Source organism: Tachypleus tridentatus, chromosome 8, assembly GCF_004210375.1.
Source record: "Tachypleus tridentatus isolate NWPU-2018 chromosome 8, ASM421037v1, whole genome shotgun sequence".
Classification (NCBI taxonomy): Eukaryota; Metazoa; Arthropoda; class Merostomata; order Xiphosura; family Limulidae; genus Tachypleus; species Tachypleus tridentatus.
The window spans coordinates 64,680,733-64,700,789 of record NC_134832.1 but is presented as its reverse complement, the minus strand read 5'-3'; the positions used below and the strand labels follow the sequence as shown (position 1 = coordinate 64,700,789).

The following is a 20,057-nucleotide window of genomic DNA, read 5'->3' as shown; positions in this document are numbered from 1 at the left end:
CTCTTAATACTGCCAAGAAATCCAAAGAGAAAAGCGGTGTATCCCTAGACAATTCTATTTCGTGAATATTTTTCATATGTAATTTCTTGTGAACTCAATTATAGTGGCTTTCTTTTGACGTATTTATGACCTTTGATAAATAAAACCAGTATACATGAAGCTGTCGAGTATCAATAAAACACATTATAAATTACTTTTACTTGTGTTGTGTTACAAGACTAAAAGCTGAATGATAAAGTTAACTGTATATGTATAGACAAGTTCTTACGCCTACATCAGAAAACTTGTTTTGTAGAAAGTGTTTTGTAATCAGAAAATAAAGTCTCACTTTTTTTTTAAATTAACATATGTAACAGTTTGAATTTCTTATTACGTGAGGAAAAACTACTTTACCAGTGTAATCTAAAACATTATATTGTTTGTAGGAATGGCTGACAGGTTACGTATATTAATATATATACATATATATAATATGCATATTCCTTAGTATATTAATGGAATTCTTGAGAAAATATTATCATGTTTTTTATAAGGATACTCAGACAGAGAATATTCATAAACTGTCAAAATAGAAACTTTGTAGTGCTTTGTAGTTGTTAACGTACTGGATTGTTGAATTAAAGTCCAGTTGTTCGCTCATCCTTACTTCACCTAAAAAACTAAATAACATTCAGCACTTTAGGGGCAAAATTACGTTATAAGAATGTTAAGTCTCACTATTCAATCTTATAGTAGCCCAAAAGCTAAACGTGTACGGCGTTGACTTACTATCTTCCCGCTAGTCGAAATTAAGGACGGCTAGTGCAAGCAGTCCTCGAACAGTTTTGCGCTAAATGTAATAAGCATTACATTCAAATTTGTAAAAAAAAATCAGCGAATAGCGCCACTACATTACAGACAACAAATATAAATTAAACTTTCGTCACTCTTAACTTATATAGGCCTATATCAACTATCTTTTGAGATTAGTAATATTTATAACTGCTACTATAGTATAACCATAGTTCAGGTATATAAATGTGACATGAAAAGCTGTTCTTGAAAAGGAATTGTCGATATTCTTCGAAAGAGCAGTAACAAACTTGCGTGAATTGAAATACAGAAAGATTCGTAAAAATGCTAATGCACTTAACTTTGCGATATCCTGGTTTAGTTGTAATAATATAACCTAATTAGCATATCCAGCTCCCTTTTTAAAATTTACAAATGGCCGAAAATAAAGGTAAACTAATATAGATTTATCCATTTACGTAACTAAGGTTCATCTCCGAGTTTTAATGGAGAGAAAATGTTTGTTTTTTTGGAAACAAAATAAGATTAAGGGGCAGTATTTTGAGAAGTGAATTACAGATTAAGGGGCAGTATTTTGAGAAGTGAATTACATTGTTATGTTAAAAAGTTAGAATCTTTAGGATATAAAATGTTTTTGTGATCGTACAACTTCATTTATTTTATTATCACGACTACGAACTATTGTAAAACAATATGTCAGTTTATCAGTTCTCCTTGTCATAGGTTTTGAAATATTTTGCAAGTTTTTGACCCCTTAGGAGTAATTAGTTTAAAACGGTTACTATCAGTTACTGTTGATATCCTCAGATTAATAGCAGAAACAGGGTAATATTATATCACAGCATTATTTTTTGACATATCTTTGTGCCTGTAATATTTTTATTTTCAGGCGGCAACTAAATAAACAGCAGTATTCTCTCGTCTAACGCGGATGACATTGTTAAATTAATTTAATACACTGAAAAATATTATTTATGTTTTCTTGTAATAAAAATTTCAAAAATATGATTCTTTTTAAAAACAATAACACTTGAATTTTATATTAAAGGAAAATCTGCAGAACAAAGATAAAGAAAAATTAAGCAAACACTCGAGTAATTTAATTAATTATTTCTAATACTATATAAACTAGGTCGAACACTGCAATTTCGTAAAATAACAAATACCAATAGGATTCCTCTCGGTGGACTCAGCGGATAGCCGATGTGGCTTTGCTATAAGAAAAAAAAAACACACACACCAAAAGGAAAACGAAAATTTTGTTTTGTATAAGGTTGGTTCTGGGAGATCTAGTGAAAGTAGGACACTAAATCAGAGCACCTTCGTATATAGATTCACGCACGTGAGTGTAACTGTACCCTTTTATTTCCGAGGTTGTTAGAAGAAGCTATGCTATATTGAAAAATACAGTTATGTCAAAGAAGTGAACAGGTGTCAAAAGGACAAGTTTATAGTACAGGCGTCAAAAGGACAAGCTTACAGTACAGGCGTCAAAAGGACAAGCTTACAGTACAGGCGTCAAAAGGACAAGCTTACAGTACAGGCGTCAAAAGGACAAGCTTACAGTATAGGCGTCAAAAGGACAAGCTTACAGTACAGGCGACAAAGGACAAGCCTACAGTACAGGCGTCAAAAGGACAAGCTTACAGTACAGGCGTCAAAAGGACAAGCTTACAGTACAGGCGTCAAAAGGACAAGCTTACAGTAAAAGCCTACAGTACAGGCGTCAAAAGGACAAGCTTACAGTAAAAGCCTACAGTACAGGTGTCAAAAGGACAAACTTACAGTATTTCACAGAAAATTTCTTATTTTATTCGAAAATCGTTCCTTTATTTGATTCTGACCCTCTGTTACAGAAGAACATTCGGGTTTGTAGCTGAAATCTAAAGTCCATTAAAGATTGAAAATCAAGTGAAATCGAACCATTGTTGACTTAACCACCAGATGTTGTTGAAAAAAATCACAATCATTTCCTTTTGAACAGTGATGGCTATTTTTCCTTGAAATATGTTTTTATTCTTTGTGTTTCCGTATTGTGAAGTAACTTAACTTTTGAACACAGCAATTAAATGAAAATGAAACAATTTAGAAATCCATGTCAACGTTCTGAGAGATTCTTAAGTTTAATTCTTCAAACATCTCATCCAGTAATGGTTCAGATAACGATATCTTTATTGAACTCTTAAGAAAGCGTCGACAAAAATAAATAAATCTACAGTTTATTATATTATTTTTAAGCGATTGAAATCATTTCATTTAATTATTTCTTAAAATTAGCACAAGTGGTTACTGTTATTATATATAAGAACTCTGCTTAATGATTCGTGCCTGTTTTGTTTTGTTTCTAAAAACTATTTGCGCCTACAAATTGTTTTCTGAAGAAATATGTTAGAACTTAGCTAAATCATGCAGGAAGTCAAATTCTTTATTCTTTTAGTCATTAATAATTACGAAGTTTCGGCTGTTAATTCACTCAACGAGTGTCCGAAACGTTGTAAGAACTCACCAGTTAAGGATCTAAAGTCAAGTATAGCTAGAATGTCTGTCATTATTATCATTGAAATAATAAAAATGTATTAGCGCCTAAGCACCGATTAATTAAATAGACAAATACACGTAAAAACGTAGATCTTTTATCTCAGTTATTTTTGGAATGTTAAAGTTCAGATTTAACGTATTTATGAAATTAAGAATCGCAATGAACGATTGAAGATTTGAGTTCGTTACTGAATATTGTAAAAATAATCATGTTTGACGAATTGTATTACATGTAACTTCGTATATGTCTAAATTTAAAAAAAAATAGGAGTTGAATGTGTAAGTAAGAAGATATTGTTGTTTTAGAACTTGAACAAAGAACAATAATCACGTATGAGAACTGTTAAAACATTTTGTGTCAGTCGTTTATTTGTTATATTCTGCAAAATGCACTTTCTGCACGTCAGTCATGGTGTTTTCAACATTTTCAAAAGATATTTGCAAAGGCTATTATTCACGTTTTCTTGGAATACAGAATGGCTGATGGTTTGTGTTTCATGCAGTTTCTAACACGAATAATTAGGATTGTTTATGATATTGTAACAAGAGTTTTTACGTTTCTCAAATGAAATACTGAACAGACTTAGATACGTTTTTGCAGCTGTCTTATAATTTGGTTTATTTAGAATATAGATGATAGAGAATGTTCTCTTTCCAAAACGTAACAATAATTACTTCTTATAGAATCCCAACGAGTTTGAAAGACTCACTGAAAAGCCGAAGAATATTTGATTTCGACAGTGAGCTTTCTTTGGATGTTGACAATAAATTCCTATGAGACTTTCAAACCAAAGCCATATATTTAAATATAAAAGCCGCAATAGAAACTATTTGGGTGTAACTAGTGACGTATTTAGGTAAGGGTTAGAGAGGGCTCAGCCCCAGGATCCATGGTTTTAATAACGGCCCATTGATAATTTTATTTTATGTAAAATTACACCGGAGTTTGTTTTGTACTGTTAGCACCTTGATTTTGATTATTTTGTCACTTACAGTAATCCCAGCTGTAGCTGCAGAGTCAATTACTGGTCTAATATCTTAACAAGGGGCTGCTGTTATTGGTTTGGGTTTGAATTTTGCGCAAAGTTACACGAAGGTTATCTGCGCTCGCCGTCCCTAATTTTGCAGTGTAAGAATAAAGGGAAGGCAGCTAGGCATCAACTAGCCAACTCTTTGGCTGCTCTTTTACCATCAAACAGTAGAACTGACCGTCACTTTATAACGCCCAACGGCTGAAAGGGCGAGCATGTTTGGTGTGATAGAAATTCAAACCTGCGACCCTCGGATTACGAGACGAGTGCCTTAACCACCTGGCCATGCTGGCTCCTGTTATTATTGAATTCAGACGTTAGCTAGCTTACAGTGTTGGGGTTTCTTGCAGTCAAGGGTAAACAAACAAATTTCTTAAATTTTGTAACATCGATACTGATTATTAATTTCAGTGTAATTTAAGAATATTGGTGAATACATTGAAATATGTTGCTCATATTTATGTGTTTTACTGAGAAATAGAACGATACAAATGCAATTTGTTAATTACTGCTGAAAGAATTTTCTAAAGTTTTAAAGTTTATTTTGTTCTCCAACAACACCTCATAGGTTACTTAAGTACATTACTATTTATTTCTGTATTTTTATAACTGAACAGTACATTTAAGAATATTTTATCTCCGTTTTCTTCTGGACATTTGGTGGTTTTTGAACGAAATTCTGCCATGAAAATAATACATAAAAGATATATAATGTGTTACATATTGACCTTGATTCCAGTGGAAGATATTATATATTGTACAGGAGTTTAGGGCAACTGATATGTTTATGACCCCCTAGTGTCATCTCTCTCCAACTATTTGTGTGACGTCAGAATTCTAGAATGCTATAGGAAGAGCCTTAACATCGAAGCTGCAAGTGCAGGGGCCCTGACTCACACATTGACCCGTATATGACGTTTTGGTATTTAGTTTTCCTGTTGAAACAATCACTGACAATATCGATTTTACTTCTAACACACATTGCTGTCAATTTATACGATCAGTCTAACTTTAACAAGATATTTTTGACTTTTTTTAAAGTCCCAGTTATAGGCATATTATATTTTCAAGTAATGTTTAGGTGACTGGAAAACAAAATTTGTATAACTGCAATATGTTCCAAATACGTATATGTCACTATTAGTTTATGATGTATTCCTGATTGATGTTATAATTAAAGTTCATTCACCCTGCTTCTCAGTACATCACTGAACAATATTTTGCATTAGCGGAGCTAAGTTATGTAATTGGTCACTTGTAGTGAAAAATACTATAGTCAAGATCCGAATAGAAGTAAGGTGTAGTTAACCTTGAGAACAAGAACCTTCTGAATGTAATTAACTGTGTAGTGGAAATATAAAGAAGTGTAATATTTTATTTTACGAAGCATTTGATGAATTTTGACGTTGCTACCAAATATTATGACTAAGAGTTTTAATTAACACGGAATATAATAATATGTTTGTGAATATCGGATGCACTAAATACTGCAGAACAAACAATTATACATTGATGAAAATAATAGAAGCTTATATTTACATTTAATATGACAGCTATTTTCTGCAATTGTATATTTCATAAAACGTTGAATTATAACAAGTAATTAAATATTTATGACTTCTTAATTGAAACAGAGCTTAACAAAGAATAGTATAGAAACACAAACACAACATAAACATATATACAGACAAGAAATTAGCTATGTGATAACTGATGCTATTATTTCTGGTGTACTGAGAAAGATGACTTTTTATCACACCTGTAATATTCGTTGTTTATCATTTGTTATAATATGCATTTTTTTTGCTACCTAAAAATATGTAGTAGCAATGAAATGGAAAGTTTGTCTGTATTTAATAAATTGAAAGATTGAAAAACGTATACAAAGTTAAAATTTCTTTTTAATTTCATTTCGACAAATATGAAGTTTGCCGTGTTTACTCACAAAACATTTTAGTGCCATCTAGTGATTAAGAAAATCTAATAATTACGGTAACAAAATGACGACGTTGTACCTACCATCTAGTGACATTTTGTTACATTACATTCATGATGTTAATAGTTCATAATACGATGGGTATTATTACTACTTCGATTATTTCTATTAAATTTTTCAGGATTATTGGCACTTATCTATGTATCATTATTACATAAAAAGTTACATAAACTTTATTTATTTGCTAATAAAACACTATATTACAAAAATCATGATTTCCAAAATTAGATATTTAACAAAATAAAATATACGAATTTAGTAATGCATTAGTTTTGTTATATCAAAATCATAAACGTTTTTACTGACAAACTGAATGTCAAATATTATGATTGTAAATCTGGCCGTTTGGGAATGATAATGGAAGTATAATCATGCTTTTTTTACAAACTTCAGAATGTCCTCAAAGCATACGAATTGACATTATATGCATAAGAAATTATCATACTTTAAAGTATACAGAGATGTAATATAATATTTATATCTATGGTATATGACATATGATACTTAGGTTTAGCTGAATTCAACTTTCATATAATGATTCGGAGTCTTATACCTATATCTAGATCCCAACAAAATAGTGCACATCTGTTTATTTTTTACTTTTATAATCAATGAAATGCAATGTTATATACATTTTAATTATGTAAAACAGTGTTTGATATATTACATATAGTAAAAGACTAGTAAAACATGAACATATATATAGTAGGTCGATAAATAATTTTTTCGACCCCTAAATCTATGATTTCTTATGCACATAATGTGAGTTCGTATGAGTTGGCCCTCCGTGGCTCAGCAGTATGGCTGCGGACTTAAAATGCTAAAAACCGGGTTTCGATACCCGTTGTGGGCAGAGTACAGATAGCCCATTGTGTAGCTTTGTGCTTAATTCAGAACAACATCATATGCGTTGAGGACATTCTGAAGTTTGTAAAAGAGCATGATTTTACTTCCATGATTTTTACTGGCCAACCGGCCAGATTTACAGACAACTAATCAGATTGAAACACAGCTAATCAGATGTGTACACATTCTGTATGCAAGGTTTATCTGTTATACCAAGGTGTTTAATTATTGGATTTGTTTCAGTAGATGTAGCTTATGTTCTTGATTTTGTGTTTTAGTCTCAGTGTTATATTTAAATATATATATATATATATATTTAAATCAGCTTTATACGCACTTCAGAAATTATATTTAATAATTCTGATATAATTTGTTTATAATATCCTAGTCGCATGTTTTAAATTGATATTCAGTGATGAAACTGAGGTCATATAATATCAAATATACTATTATTTGTAGAAGGCCATATTTTGATATAGCATCAGGAAGTTTTAGTTTGTATAAATGTGAAAAATATTGGTTATAAAGAGCGTTGATTTACTTCTATATTTAACAAAAGTTACTGAATATGTATATAATATGTCTATAAGGAATATTTTCAATCATCAGTAAGAAATATGTATTCTACTGTAAATTTTAATCTCGTTCGTGATAACTACATTAATCTTATTACTTTCTTCTTCGCGGCCCGGCATGGCCAAGCGTGTTAAGGCGTGCGGCTTGTAATCTGAGGGTCGCGGGTTCGCATCCCGGTCGCTCCAAACATGCTCGCCCTTCCAGCTGTGGGGGCGTATAATGTGACGGTCAATCCCACTTTTCGTTGGTAAAAGAGTAGTAGCTCAAGAGTTTACGGTGGGTGGTGATGACTATCTGCCTTTTCTCAAGTCTTACACTGCTAAATTAGGGACGGCTAGCACAGATAGCTCTCGAGTAGCTTTGTGCGAAATTCCAAAACAAACAAACTTTCTCCTGATTTAATTTATTTGATTATTTTTTTTATCTAATAAACTTTTCACAATTATTTTTATTTTAAAGGTATTTAATATAGAACAAACAAAAGTTGTGAAAATAAAAAAGAAAAAATGTATAATGTACATATATTTTAACAGATACAACAAAAAGTGGCCTCCTATGAAAAACTTAATTTGTTATATTTTTATTAGACAACATGAAAATATGTAAAACTGTATGTTTTTAGAACGCACTTGACGAGATCTGTTCAAATATGATCTCAAATGCTAATTTTGAAACTGGCTTTCGTAAGTACCCGAACTTTTCACGATTTTAATTAGACTTTCTCGTAAAGATCAAAGAAGTTTCTTTGCAGTTACAGATTCGTTAAACGGTATCTTTGAAATAAGAGAATTGACGCTATGGAATGGCCAGTTCAATCATCTGATATCAATCCGATTGAACATTTATTGGCCGAGTTAAACCGATTAACGAAAGATCACAAGCCAAACATGGAAGATGAACTTTTTGAAATACTCAAAGAAAGATGGAAGTCAATCACCCAGGAATATCTGTACAAAGCATGCCACGTAGATGCTGAGCAGTACTGAAATCAAAGGGAATGTTGACAAAATATTAACTTGTGAAACTGGTTTGTTTTATTTTGAGTTTCATTTTTACGTTCGATTATTGCAGAGAAACTTGTCTGATCATTTTGTAGGCTAGTAGGAATAAGGAGATCTAAGAAACTACATCAAGTGCACTACATTTTTTATGAGAAAATGTAACTAAAATAATGAAAGTTCGAGTATTTACCAAAGCCAGTGTTAAAATAAAGATATGAAATTATATTTGAATAGATCTCATCAAGTGTATTCTAAAAACATATAGTTTTACATATTTTTTTCTTATCTAATAAAAACTATAACAAATTAACAACATTTTCAAAGGGAGACATTTTTTTTGTCCACTTCCTATATATGTAATTCGCTTTATCATAATCTTATGTGGATTTTAAGTTGAATTATATTTTTTAACTTGACTTCTTTTTCTAAATACGTTCCGTTATTCCATTAGGCTCGTAAGGTCTATGTATTTACATTCATCGAGATGAAGTAATTTAATATTCTCTCTAGCCTAGTTACGAATGTAAGATGTTTTGAATAAGAAAAAACGTATCCATTGAAAAATGAATATCCTGGAAATGAAATTTAATTTTGTTTTGCTTGTTTTCAGGCGGGAATGTGACGATTGTTTCCACGTATAGGAAATCAATATTTACTGCTTGTTCTTCCATCCTTTTCTCTTTTTCTAGAAACGTCATGGAACAGCTGGTATGATGATTTGTTCCCTAAACCATTAAGCTGGCAGACAAGAACGAAGCGATGGGAATCCTCATCTCACTCCACTGGTTACTGGTCATTCGTTCAGCCTGTCTCTCCTTCTTTTGACAAAACTCCAGCCAAGAACGTCACCACGCAGCTGGGTCAGACAGTATATTTGCACTGCGTGGTCAACAACTTGGGGGATAAAACAGTATGTAACTAATATTTACCACTTGAATTTTATTATCGAATCCAGCATAAAGCATTTACTTTTAGCAAGGAGCCTAACTGAGGAGAATAATAGTGTTATTTTTTAATCGAATTATTTTAGATTAAAGTGTAGAGTTGTAAGTTGTTATTTCAAGTGCATAATACAAGGCAGTGTATCACAATAGAAATGAAACCAAATATAACTTTAATAAGTTTATCTGACATTATAATGATGAATGCATAAACGAACGTCAGAAGAAAAACAGAATTTATTCTAACTCACTTCAAATTTTGAGTCTTGAAATACTAAAATAAATAATTAATGCTTCAATTGTTATGGTATTTAATTTTTCATGAGTCAAAAGAAACTTGATGATTTGCATTATTCAAATAAGTCCATAAACAAATTTAACTTCCTGCAGTTTATAAAACCTAAGCGTTAACAATAGAATATTATCAAAATTAGAAAAATAAGAGATGTTTTTGAACATAGTTTAAACTGCATAGATATTACTTAGGAAATGCAAAGTAAAAGTAAAAGTAAAAACAAATATTGAATCAGGAAAAATTAATGAAAATGTTGAATAAAAGAGAGAAAACTCGGAAAGATGGACAGAAAAAGCGCTATTTTAAAATTAACCATATTTTATCATAAAGTCTTACTTGAGCTACAATGTATTGCACCTTGTAAGACGAGACTTTTTTATCTATCAGGACCAACATCACTTCAATTAATTCTTACTTGAGCTACAATGTATTGCACCTTGTAAGACGAGACTTTTTTATCTATCAGGACCAACATCACTTCAATTAATTAAAACTTTGCCTAGCTCATTTTATTTTCCAGCCATTTGGTATTCATAAATGTTTATATAACTATGGTGCCAGAATTCTGAAGATAACTAGGTTTTCCAGCAAGTTCATGGGATAATTATTATCAATAAATTATAATTATAGAATATTGTGAATGGCCTGAAGTTGTGATACATGTATACTCTACCTAAATTTTATTGTTACATTTCAATTATTAGAGTAAACCAAGGTAACAAAAAGTTTTCAAAAAATTCATAAATGTAAGTGATTAACAGTAAACTTTGTGAATCAGTAATGATTACATATCACCACAACCTTAAAGAAAAGTAGCATAGCAGTGTGTCTGCTGACTTACACAGCCATACCTGTAGTAAGCAAAGCACAAACAACCCCTTGTGTAGCTTTGTGATTAAATCGAAACAAATAAACAAAGGTTCTTTGGAAAACATATTTTATATTATCTAAATAAGATAATTACCTTATCTGGCTACATATATTTGTATACAAGTGGAATTTTTTAGCACACCATCAAAATACAAGAGAGAAATATGGAGGTCAGATAACTAATAAGTGACAGTTTCCATTGTATCGCGCTTTAAATTTCAAATAATTCTAAAATTATTATGTTCCAAAATAACGAAATACTAACGTGAAATAACCAAAAGCCAATTGATCCAAGTTTTTTCTGGAAGTCAAGTACATGGAAGTAATTTAACTTATTTTTTGTACGGATAAGGTTGGTTTGTAATTAATATTATTTTATATATGTAAACACGGCTGGTATGGGTAGAGAAAACTCTCTACATAGAGTTTTCTTTACCCATACCAGCCGTTTTACATATATATTTTTTTCTACAAGTGGGTTTTCTCGTTATCACGGATTACAATTATTATTGTTTTGTTTTTAATCACTTTAAGGACTGATGCTTCATTTATAATAAATTACACAAAAGAGTTATAGATAACCTGTTTGACAGCAACTGTTAATTGTATTTTGTTATTTATTAGTGAAACAGGACTTATCATAAACGAAATATATTTAGTTGCAGTTGCAACACTTTAGTTTTATTGTGAAACCTACATTAAAATTTTTAATTCAATGTACAGTGCTAAAAAAGCAAGTAATCGAATGTATTTAGCCTGTTCGACTCGACACGGAAGTTAAGAATGTGTACCATAATGTACAATAGAATATTGGATAATCGTATCAAATAAATACAACTACCACTTTGATTATAATAAATAATATTAAGTTATAAGAACCAAGTCTAAAGTTGTACTCCCAAATTTATGTATTTCATCAAGTATTATTCAATATAGAGTCTGGACTTGAACATTTACATTCAGTCATTAACAGTTATACAGCTATTTCGTAAAAATTGCAATCGTGAATACACAATTGTAACGCCTACTTTTAAAGATTCTTTGAATTTTTGGTAATATTAAACCGTTTTCTTTATATTTTCTTTACATATGAAAAATTTTATGTTCACTGATTAACGTGACAAACCTAATTATTTGGTTAGCCATGTGAATACTGAATGAGAGAGTGTAGTATTTTCGAAACAAAATGGATTACTGAACTTAGTCCGAATAATATAGTTAAATTAGACAGAGACAGAGTTTATTAAATAATTAATGAGGTGATTTAATATTATTCAAAAACTAACTGTTTCATAGTAATGGTAAAACATGGGGTACAAATATATTTATTTCTCTTAACACAACATAGCCCGGCAAGGCCAGGTGGTTGGCTCATAATCTGAGGGTTACGGACTTGAATCCGTGTCACACCAAATATGCTCGCACTTTCAGCTGTAGGATCAATACAATGTGATAGTCAATCCCACTCTTCGTTGGTAATAAAGTAGCCCAAGAGTTGGCAGTAGCTGGTAGTGACTAGCTATCTTCCCTCTACTCTTTCATTGCTAAATTAGGGACGCGATAGCCTTCGTGTAGCTTTACACGAAAGTCCAAAACAAATAACGTAACACAATAATTTCTTTTATAAAACAAGAATCCTTGCAAAGTAATTCCACACTGCTTTGAATTTATATATTCTGCTGTGGCAAAACACTCAGTTGAAGAAAATACTCTAAGAACTACGTATTCCTTGAGGCATGTCAGACTCAAATAAAACGAGCTTCGTTTTGCTTTTAGTATAAGCTTATGTAACATATTTTTTAGAAACCAGCTTTCCTTAAACCACTAGAGTTGAGTGTATTAGAACAAAACCTATAGGTAACAGAACACAGCTATCATGGTATTGCATGACGTTAGATGCGATGAATTCTCATGACTCACCATGGGCTCAAATTTTGTTTTCTCAGTTTTTTTTTTCTTTTATTAACGAGAGCGAGCGCTTTCAGAATATAAAATGTAGAATTGTTTCAGGGTTTCAATTAAATCGAGTGAATCCAGAGAAGAAAAGTTTTGCTTTTGTTAGTTTTGATATAATTGCTCACGATAGATTTAAAAAGAAAAATTCTGCTAATCTTGTGGTATTTTTCTGTGAATGCTTTAAAAACAGATAATTAAAAAATCTCAAAAATTGGGAAACGACTTACTTGTTTGTTTTGAACTTCGCGCAAAATATATGAGGGGTATCCGGGTCCCTAATTTAGCAGTCAAAGAGTAGAAGGAAGACAGTAAGTCATCACCACACATTGTCTTGGGCTACTCTTTCACCAACGAATAATGGGATTGACCATCACATTATAATGCTCTCACGGCCGAAATAGCGATCAAGTTTAGTGTGACGGGGATTTAAACTAGCGACCCTCAGATTACGAGTCGAGCGCTCTAAAGACCTGGCCATGCCCGGTAGCAGCTTAGTTGTTAATAGTTTTTATAACTGAAACAAAACTGATATAAGACGAGCATTTAGGTTATTAAATGTTAATATTAGCACAATAATGTTATCATGGTAACAATTAAGAATATATATATATATATGTGATATAAATGTATAACATTCCTGTTGTCTTGAAGTTATAATTAAGGCCATTCATCTGATACTAGTATGATTTCAAATTTCTCTCTTAAATTTTAACACGAATATTTTTTCGAAAGTTAAAACTCATCAGTTCTCGTAATTCAAAATAACACGCATGTTATATAAAAGTTAGCTAGGGCTCCTCTTTCAAGTGTCACGAGCCATGTAATCAGAAATAATCCGTCGCTGTATCATGAACTCTTACCATTCACAGGAGTAGGTTTATCTCACTGTGAGTTGAATGTTCGCAGTGGTTTTGTTTCATCATTGTGAATAGATTATACGGGAAAAGAAAACAACTTATCTGACAGAAAAGAAGACAGAACAGGAATATTTGCAGTGAAAGCAAAACGTGACTATTCATGTCTCTGATCTGGATTGTTTAGTATTTGATAAACAAAATGATGAATACGAAAATTATATGTATTAAAGTCTACCGAATCCTTCACTTCCTTTATAGATAACCAAAAGTGAATCTAAAAACTTAAATGGTTACTGTCCTACTGTATTGTTTTAATTTTTAATTCGGGTTTTTCTGTATATTTTAGCGTTTTATATACTTTCCGTTTCATCGGCATTGCATTATTTGACATTTAAGCATTCTACGATACATTCGTATGTGTATTAAGGATTAATAAAAAGACGAGCGAATTTTACTAGAAGCTAATAAGCTCGGGAGATTATAATGAAAGAAGATAGGAGAAAATAATGCATAGGACGTTTACGTAAATTTCAATTAACATATTTAGTTGCCTATTTGTTCCAATAATGAGATTTTTCTTTTCTTTTATTATCAAAACACAGTTTGTGGCAACTTTGTAACTATTACGCCTTTGCTTGAGTAAAATTGTACCCTCATATTACTGTTATGTGAACCTCATTTTGGTTTTCTAGAGCTGAACGTTTGGAGTATATTTCAAATGATGTGCATTTATGAGTTAAAGAACTAGGTAACTTTAAAAATACTTGTTAATTTGTGAGTCAAAGAACTAAATAACTTTAAAAATACTTGTTAATTTGTGAGTTAAAGAACTAAATAACTTTAAAAATACTTGTTAATTTGTGAGTTAAAGAACTAGGTAACTTTAAAAATACCTGTTAATTCAGCCACCGAAAGTCGACGGAGGTTATATTTTCACCTCTGTTTGTGTGTACTAACTAGTTTGTGTGTGTGTGTTTCTCAAAAATGGCTGAATGGACTTGCACGAAAGATGGTATACCTTTGTATTATGCCGTAAACCAGAATAGTTTAGTTTTGGAGTTTCAAGGTCAAAGTAAAAGGACACAAAATATAAAAATCCTTATCTGTTATCATGGACCAATTTTTTAAAACATTTCTGTTCTATAACTCAGTGAAAAATGACCACATTTTTCTGGAACTAGTGGACATAAGTAAAATATTAGCATTCATTGTTCAACAAGCAATGGTACTTATCCGTTAACAGCGACGGGCGAATAGTCACATTTTCGTATTTTTTAAGAGCTGAATCTGATGCATACTATGTGATGGAAGTGTGTGCTCTACTGAGTACCTCTCTACTACAGTATCTGTTATAAAATAAGTAAAAAACATTTAGAAATACGCTAATGGTGTATAAGTTAACGGTGAAATATACAATTAAAAACTTTACAAGTTTCGACAGAATTTTTGTATTCATTAATTCGAAATTTTAGATTAATTAACACAAAAAACGCCATTAAAATGTTAAAAACTAGTGATTCGGCCTTAGCGGGACATAAGAGAATCTTTTGAAAAATATTTTTTAAAAAATGATTTTGTATAGAAATCAATCTAGGCCTAAGTGCCACATAAATGGATTTTTGAAATATATTATGTAGCTGGCACTGCATAATATGCAAATTATACACGTCTACTTGTTAGTATAAAAAAAATTGAATTCACTGTGTTTCTTCTAGTCTTCTTTTCAACCCGAAACATATAGAGTTTTTAATTGTACATTTTACTTTTAACTCACACAATAAATTATTGTGCATTTGTAAAAGTTATGCACAAGAATAGTTATGGAATACATCGAATATTTGTTATTCCAAAGAAGCTCCCCATGAACCGTTCTAATTTACTATTTATATTCTATTGTATTTAAAAATCTAAATAAATGTACTGTGAACCGTTGTAACTTTCGTATTTGTTATGCAATATTTGCAAAGCAAAAACATTCAGGACCGGCATGTCAAGATGGATAAGGCACTCGATAAGGTAATCTGAGGGTCGCGGGTTCGAATCCCCGTTACATCAAATATACTCGCTCTTTCAGCCTTCGGGGCGTTATAAGGTTACGGTAAATCCCACTATTTTTTAGTAAAAGAGTAACCCAATAGTTGGCGGAGGGTGGTGATGACTAGTCGCCTTTCCTCTATCCTACACTGCTCACTTAGAGGCTGCTAACGCAGATAGCCCTTGTATAGCTTTGCGCGAAATTCAAAACAAACAAATAAACTGATATTCTAAAGAAATTACATGTAGATCGCTGTAACTAGTCTCCGGATTTACAACGCTAAAATCAGGGGTTCGATTTCCCTCGGTGGGCTCAGCAGATAGCCCGATGTGGCTTTGCTATATGAAAACACACACACACACGCTGTAACTAAAATAAATTTTATGAGAATTTGTCAGTCAATCTAATTAGGCAGCAGGAATAATGTGTAATATATACATAAAGTTTCATATTGCATTTAATTACATATATCAAATATTTGACGCTATTTTAACGAAAGCTACATTTAATCTTTAGTGAGTATGAATAAATATTATTTTCCCACGATATACAATAAATATTAACTGTAACTTATCAAAGACTAATGTATATATGTAAAAACGGCTGGTTTGGGTTGATAAAATTATTTATGTAGAGAAGCGAGCAACGTTTCGACATTCTTCGGTCACACTCAAGTTCACAAAGAAAGAAAGAGGTAACTGACCGAAAGCTGACCACATGTTTAAAGGGGGTTGTGTAACTGAGTGTAGGAATGTAAAGGGCGTGTTTAGATGTTTGATTATATTTATTAATACAGGTACAAAGGTGTTCTTGTATTGGTTTATTTTGGGCTTGAGTTGTTGTATAAGTAAGGCGTCTTTAATTTTGCGTTTGTTTATGTTTGTTTCTTTATTTAGTATTTGGGTGTTTTCTAAGGTTATGTTGTGTTTATTTGATTTGCAGTGTTCAGAAACGTGTGAAGGTGACTTTTTGTGTTTTTTGAAACTGGTTTCCATTTTTCTACTTGTTTTTCTAATATAGAAGTCGTGGCAGTTATCACATTGCATTTTATAAATAATGTTGGTGTGGTGTTTTTCAGTGTAGTTTTTACGTAGTATAGACCTTAGTTTTGTGCCTGGTTTTTGAATAAATTTGGTATTAACTGGAATGTCATACTTTGTTACTAGTTTTTGCAAAATGTTGGTTATTTTTCTGCTGATGTCGGGAATATATAGTATGCAGCAGTATATGGTTTCGTGATTTTTTGATTCGTGAGATATATTTACTTTTGTTAGTTGATCTTGCTTTATGTCTAGGTGTGTACGTATAATGTTTTCTACGGTTTGTGGAGGAAACTTATTGATGTTGATGAAGTATTGTTTTATTTTGTCTAATTCATCGTTAATTTTATCTGGTGAGCATAGTTTTATGGCTGTGTTAATTTAGTTTCTTAGTATGTTGAGTTTTTGTTTTGTTTCATGTGCTGAGTCTCAAGGAATGTATAGTCCAGTATGGGTGATTTTTCGGTGGATTTCTGTTTTAAATTGTGTGTCGGTTCTTGTAATTTTGAGGTTAAGAAGTGATATTTGATTGCTTCCTTCTTGTTCACATGTGAAGTTAATGTTGGGATGTATAGAGTTAATGCGATTGAAAAAATTAAATGTGTGTTCTGTAGATCTGAATCCCACAATTGTGTCGTCTACATATCTGTACAAGTACAGTGGTGGATGTAATGCTGTGTTAATTGCTTGTGTTTCAACTTGTGTCATAAAAATATTGGCTAGAACTGGTGATCCTGGGTTACCCATAATTGTCTTCATCGTGGTGAATTCTGTGAGGGTTGCTAATCGGTTGCTGTGAATGTCTATTGATGGATTAGGGTCTCGAATATAGAATTCTAAGGCTATCTTACAGGCTTCAGTTGTTGGGACATCTGTAAAGAGGAATATAACATCGAAACTGGTCGAAACCGAAGAAGGTCAAAACGTTGTTCGCTCCTCTAAATAAAGTATTTTCTCAACCCAAACCAGCCGTTTTTACATATATATTTTTCTCTACAAGTGGGTTTTCTCGTCATCACTGAATGAGTAATATACTTAATCTAGTTAAAATAGGATTTGTTAAAATAAACCAAACTGCTTAAGCCTCATGTTTTGCATGTAAATAAATTGAAGGCAATATTTTAGAAAATACAAAAATAAAAGATGTATCTCAAACACAAAAGTGTTAAAACAACAGGTTACTAATAATCATGATTTTATAACAACTTTGAAATACGTTATAGACAGTAAGGTAAACATAAAAACATTTTCTCTCCTCAAGCAAAAAATCCATATTGACTGTTTTCTAATATTTATTTATTTTATACTGATTTTTATTCTAGAATGGTATTTCTATTAGCCATTATTCCATTATTTATAATTGTTATATAACGTTCATTTTAAGAACTAGAGACATTGTAATAAAAATTGAGTTTTTAATTATTAATTGATATTCGAAAAATTAAAATTTTACTCCTAAATGTACACATATAGCATTGCTGTAAAAATCACAGTTAGCGACCGCAGTCTGGTTTATTCTTATAATGACATCCAAGGTTTGTAAAAGCTATTAACTATTTATATTTTGGTAAATGCCCAAGGTAAGAACAGTGTATATAGCGGATGAATTACTTTTTTTTAAGTGAAAAAAATTGTCAAATAATAAAATTAATTATTTTATGTAGCGAGAGAAGAATGAATGGGGCGGCTTATACAACAAATTTATCTCACAACGATTAAAGCTGAAGCTATAATTAGTTAAATTTGTTTGCTTTTCTCATCAAGTTGTTTAGTAAAATATTCTTTTTGCTTTTCTGGAAAATTTTATAGAAGCAGAAATATGCAAAATAGGCTGTCTGCATTTCCCAGTTTTAAGTGAAAGTCTCTTAGTTTTTAGACTCAGAAGTTTGTACGGAACGTTGCCCGTGCATATTTTGCTATTGTAATATCGTATAAGTAAAAATTATTGTATACCCAATAACAGTAGCCATTTGAAAATTATTCCAAAGTATATCGATTAATAATTCAAAGGAGAAGTAAATATGCTGCCAAGATGATATAAAAGACATTAAGAGCTGGAATAATTCTGCATAAGACGTTTTATGTCTTATGGAAATGTAACTAAGTCATAGAAAAACATAAATAGTTTTTTTCTAATGCTCTTCAGTCGTTCACAGCCTTGAAAGGGCTTTCTCACTAATTCAACGACTGTATATAGGAAAACGAAAACTATTCGTTGTTTGATGAATATGGAATGTGTCCAGGACAGAATTGTTTTGAAAAATTTTCCATTTAATATGTTGTTAGTGTCTTGTCCCTCCTATACATATGTTGTGTCTTTTAGTACTTTTAATAAGTTGTAAGTGCCTTGTCAATGCTTTTAATAAGTTGTGTTTTGTACGTACTTTTAATAAGTTGTATGTGTCTTGTCAGTGCTTTGTCAATAGTCTATATTTGACGATGCATAACTATAAACCTTTATTATTGTAAATAACTAGCCAACTGGTGAGCTTAAAGGTGTATTTCACTAAGATATGTCTACAATTGTTTTATTTACACCTTATGGTTCTTCTAAATCATCGATCCTGAGAAGAAACGTGAACACTTATTGTTATATCTCTTCAATATACTTTATTTTCGTATATAGAGACAGGGAAAAAAAGTATTTTTGTAATTGAATATCACCCAAACACTGAAATAACAATGGCGTGTGTTATTTAATTACTGTTATTTTAAAAGAAATTACAGTACGTCAAATGTTTAGTTTTCACGTTTTAATGATTCGTTTGTTTATTTTGAATTTCAATTAAGCTACACAAAGGTTATCTGCACTAGCCCTCTCTAATTTAACAGTGTAAGACTCTAGTCATCACCATCCACCGCCAACTCTTGAGCTATTTTTTAACCAACGAATAGTGGGATTGACCGTATCATTGTAACGCCTCTACTGCTGAAAGGGCGAGCATGTTTGGGGATTTGGGAATTCGAACCCTTGACCATTATATTATGAAGCATTAAGGAAACACGACGTAAGTTATTCCGATGGTAGGACCTGATAGTTAGGGTGCTTTACTCGTAATCTGCGGCTTACGGGTTCGAGTTCCCCTGACCGAACGTTTTTGTCCTTTCAATTGTAGAAGCGTTATAATCTACGATCAATCCCATTACTTATTGATAAAAGAGTAGTCTAAGTAGTCTATCACTTCTAAGTTAGAAACAGCTAGAACAAATAATTCTCGAATTGCTTTAGTGCGAAATTAAAACCAAGACAAATCATTGAAAAATATATTTCATGATAATACAT

At 31.5% G+C, this 20,057-nt stretch overlaps 1 protein-coding gene across 9 annotated transcripts in view; it reads left to right on the top strand.

The window, feature by feature from the left end:
* Positions 1-20,057, top strand: part of LOC143222543 (protein amalgam-like) — a 313,846-nt gene that overhangs the window by 249,756 nt on the left and 44,033 nt on the right. For all 9 annotated transcript variants that reach the window (XM_076449164.1, XM_076449169.1, XM_076449163.1 and 6 more), the window contains one exon: positions 9,470-9,690. In XM_076449164.1, the coding sequence (XP_076305279.1) occupies positions 9,470-9,690 (221 nt within the window). The remainder of the gene's footprint in view (positions 1-9,469; positions 9,691-20,057) is intronic.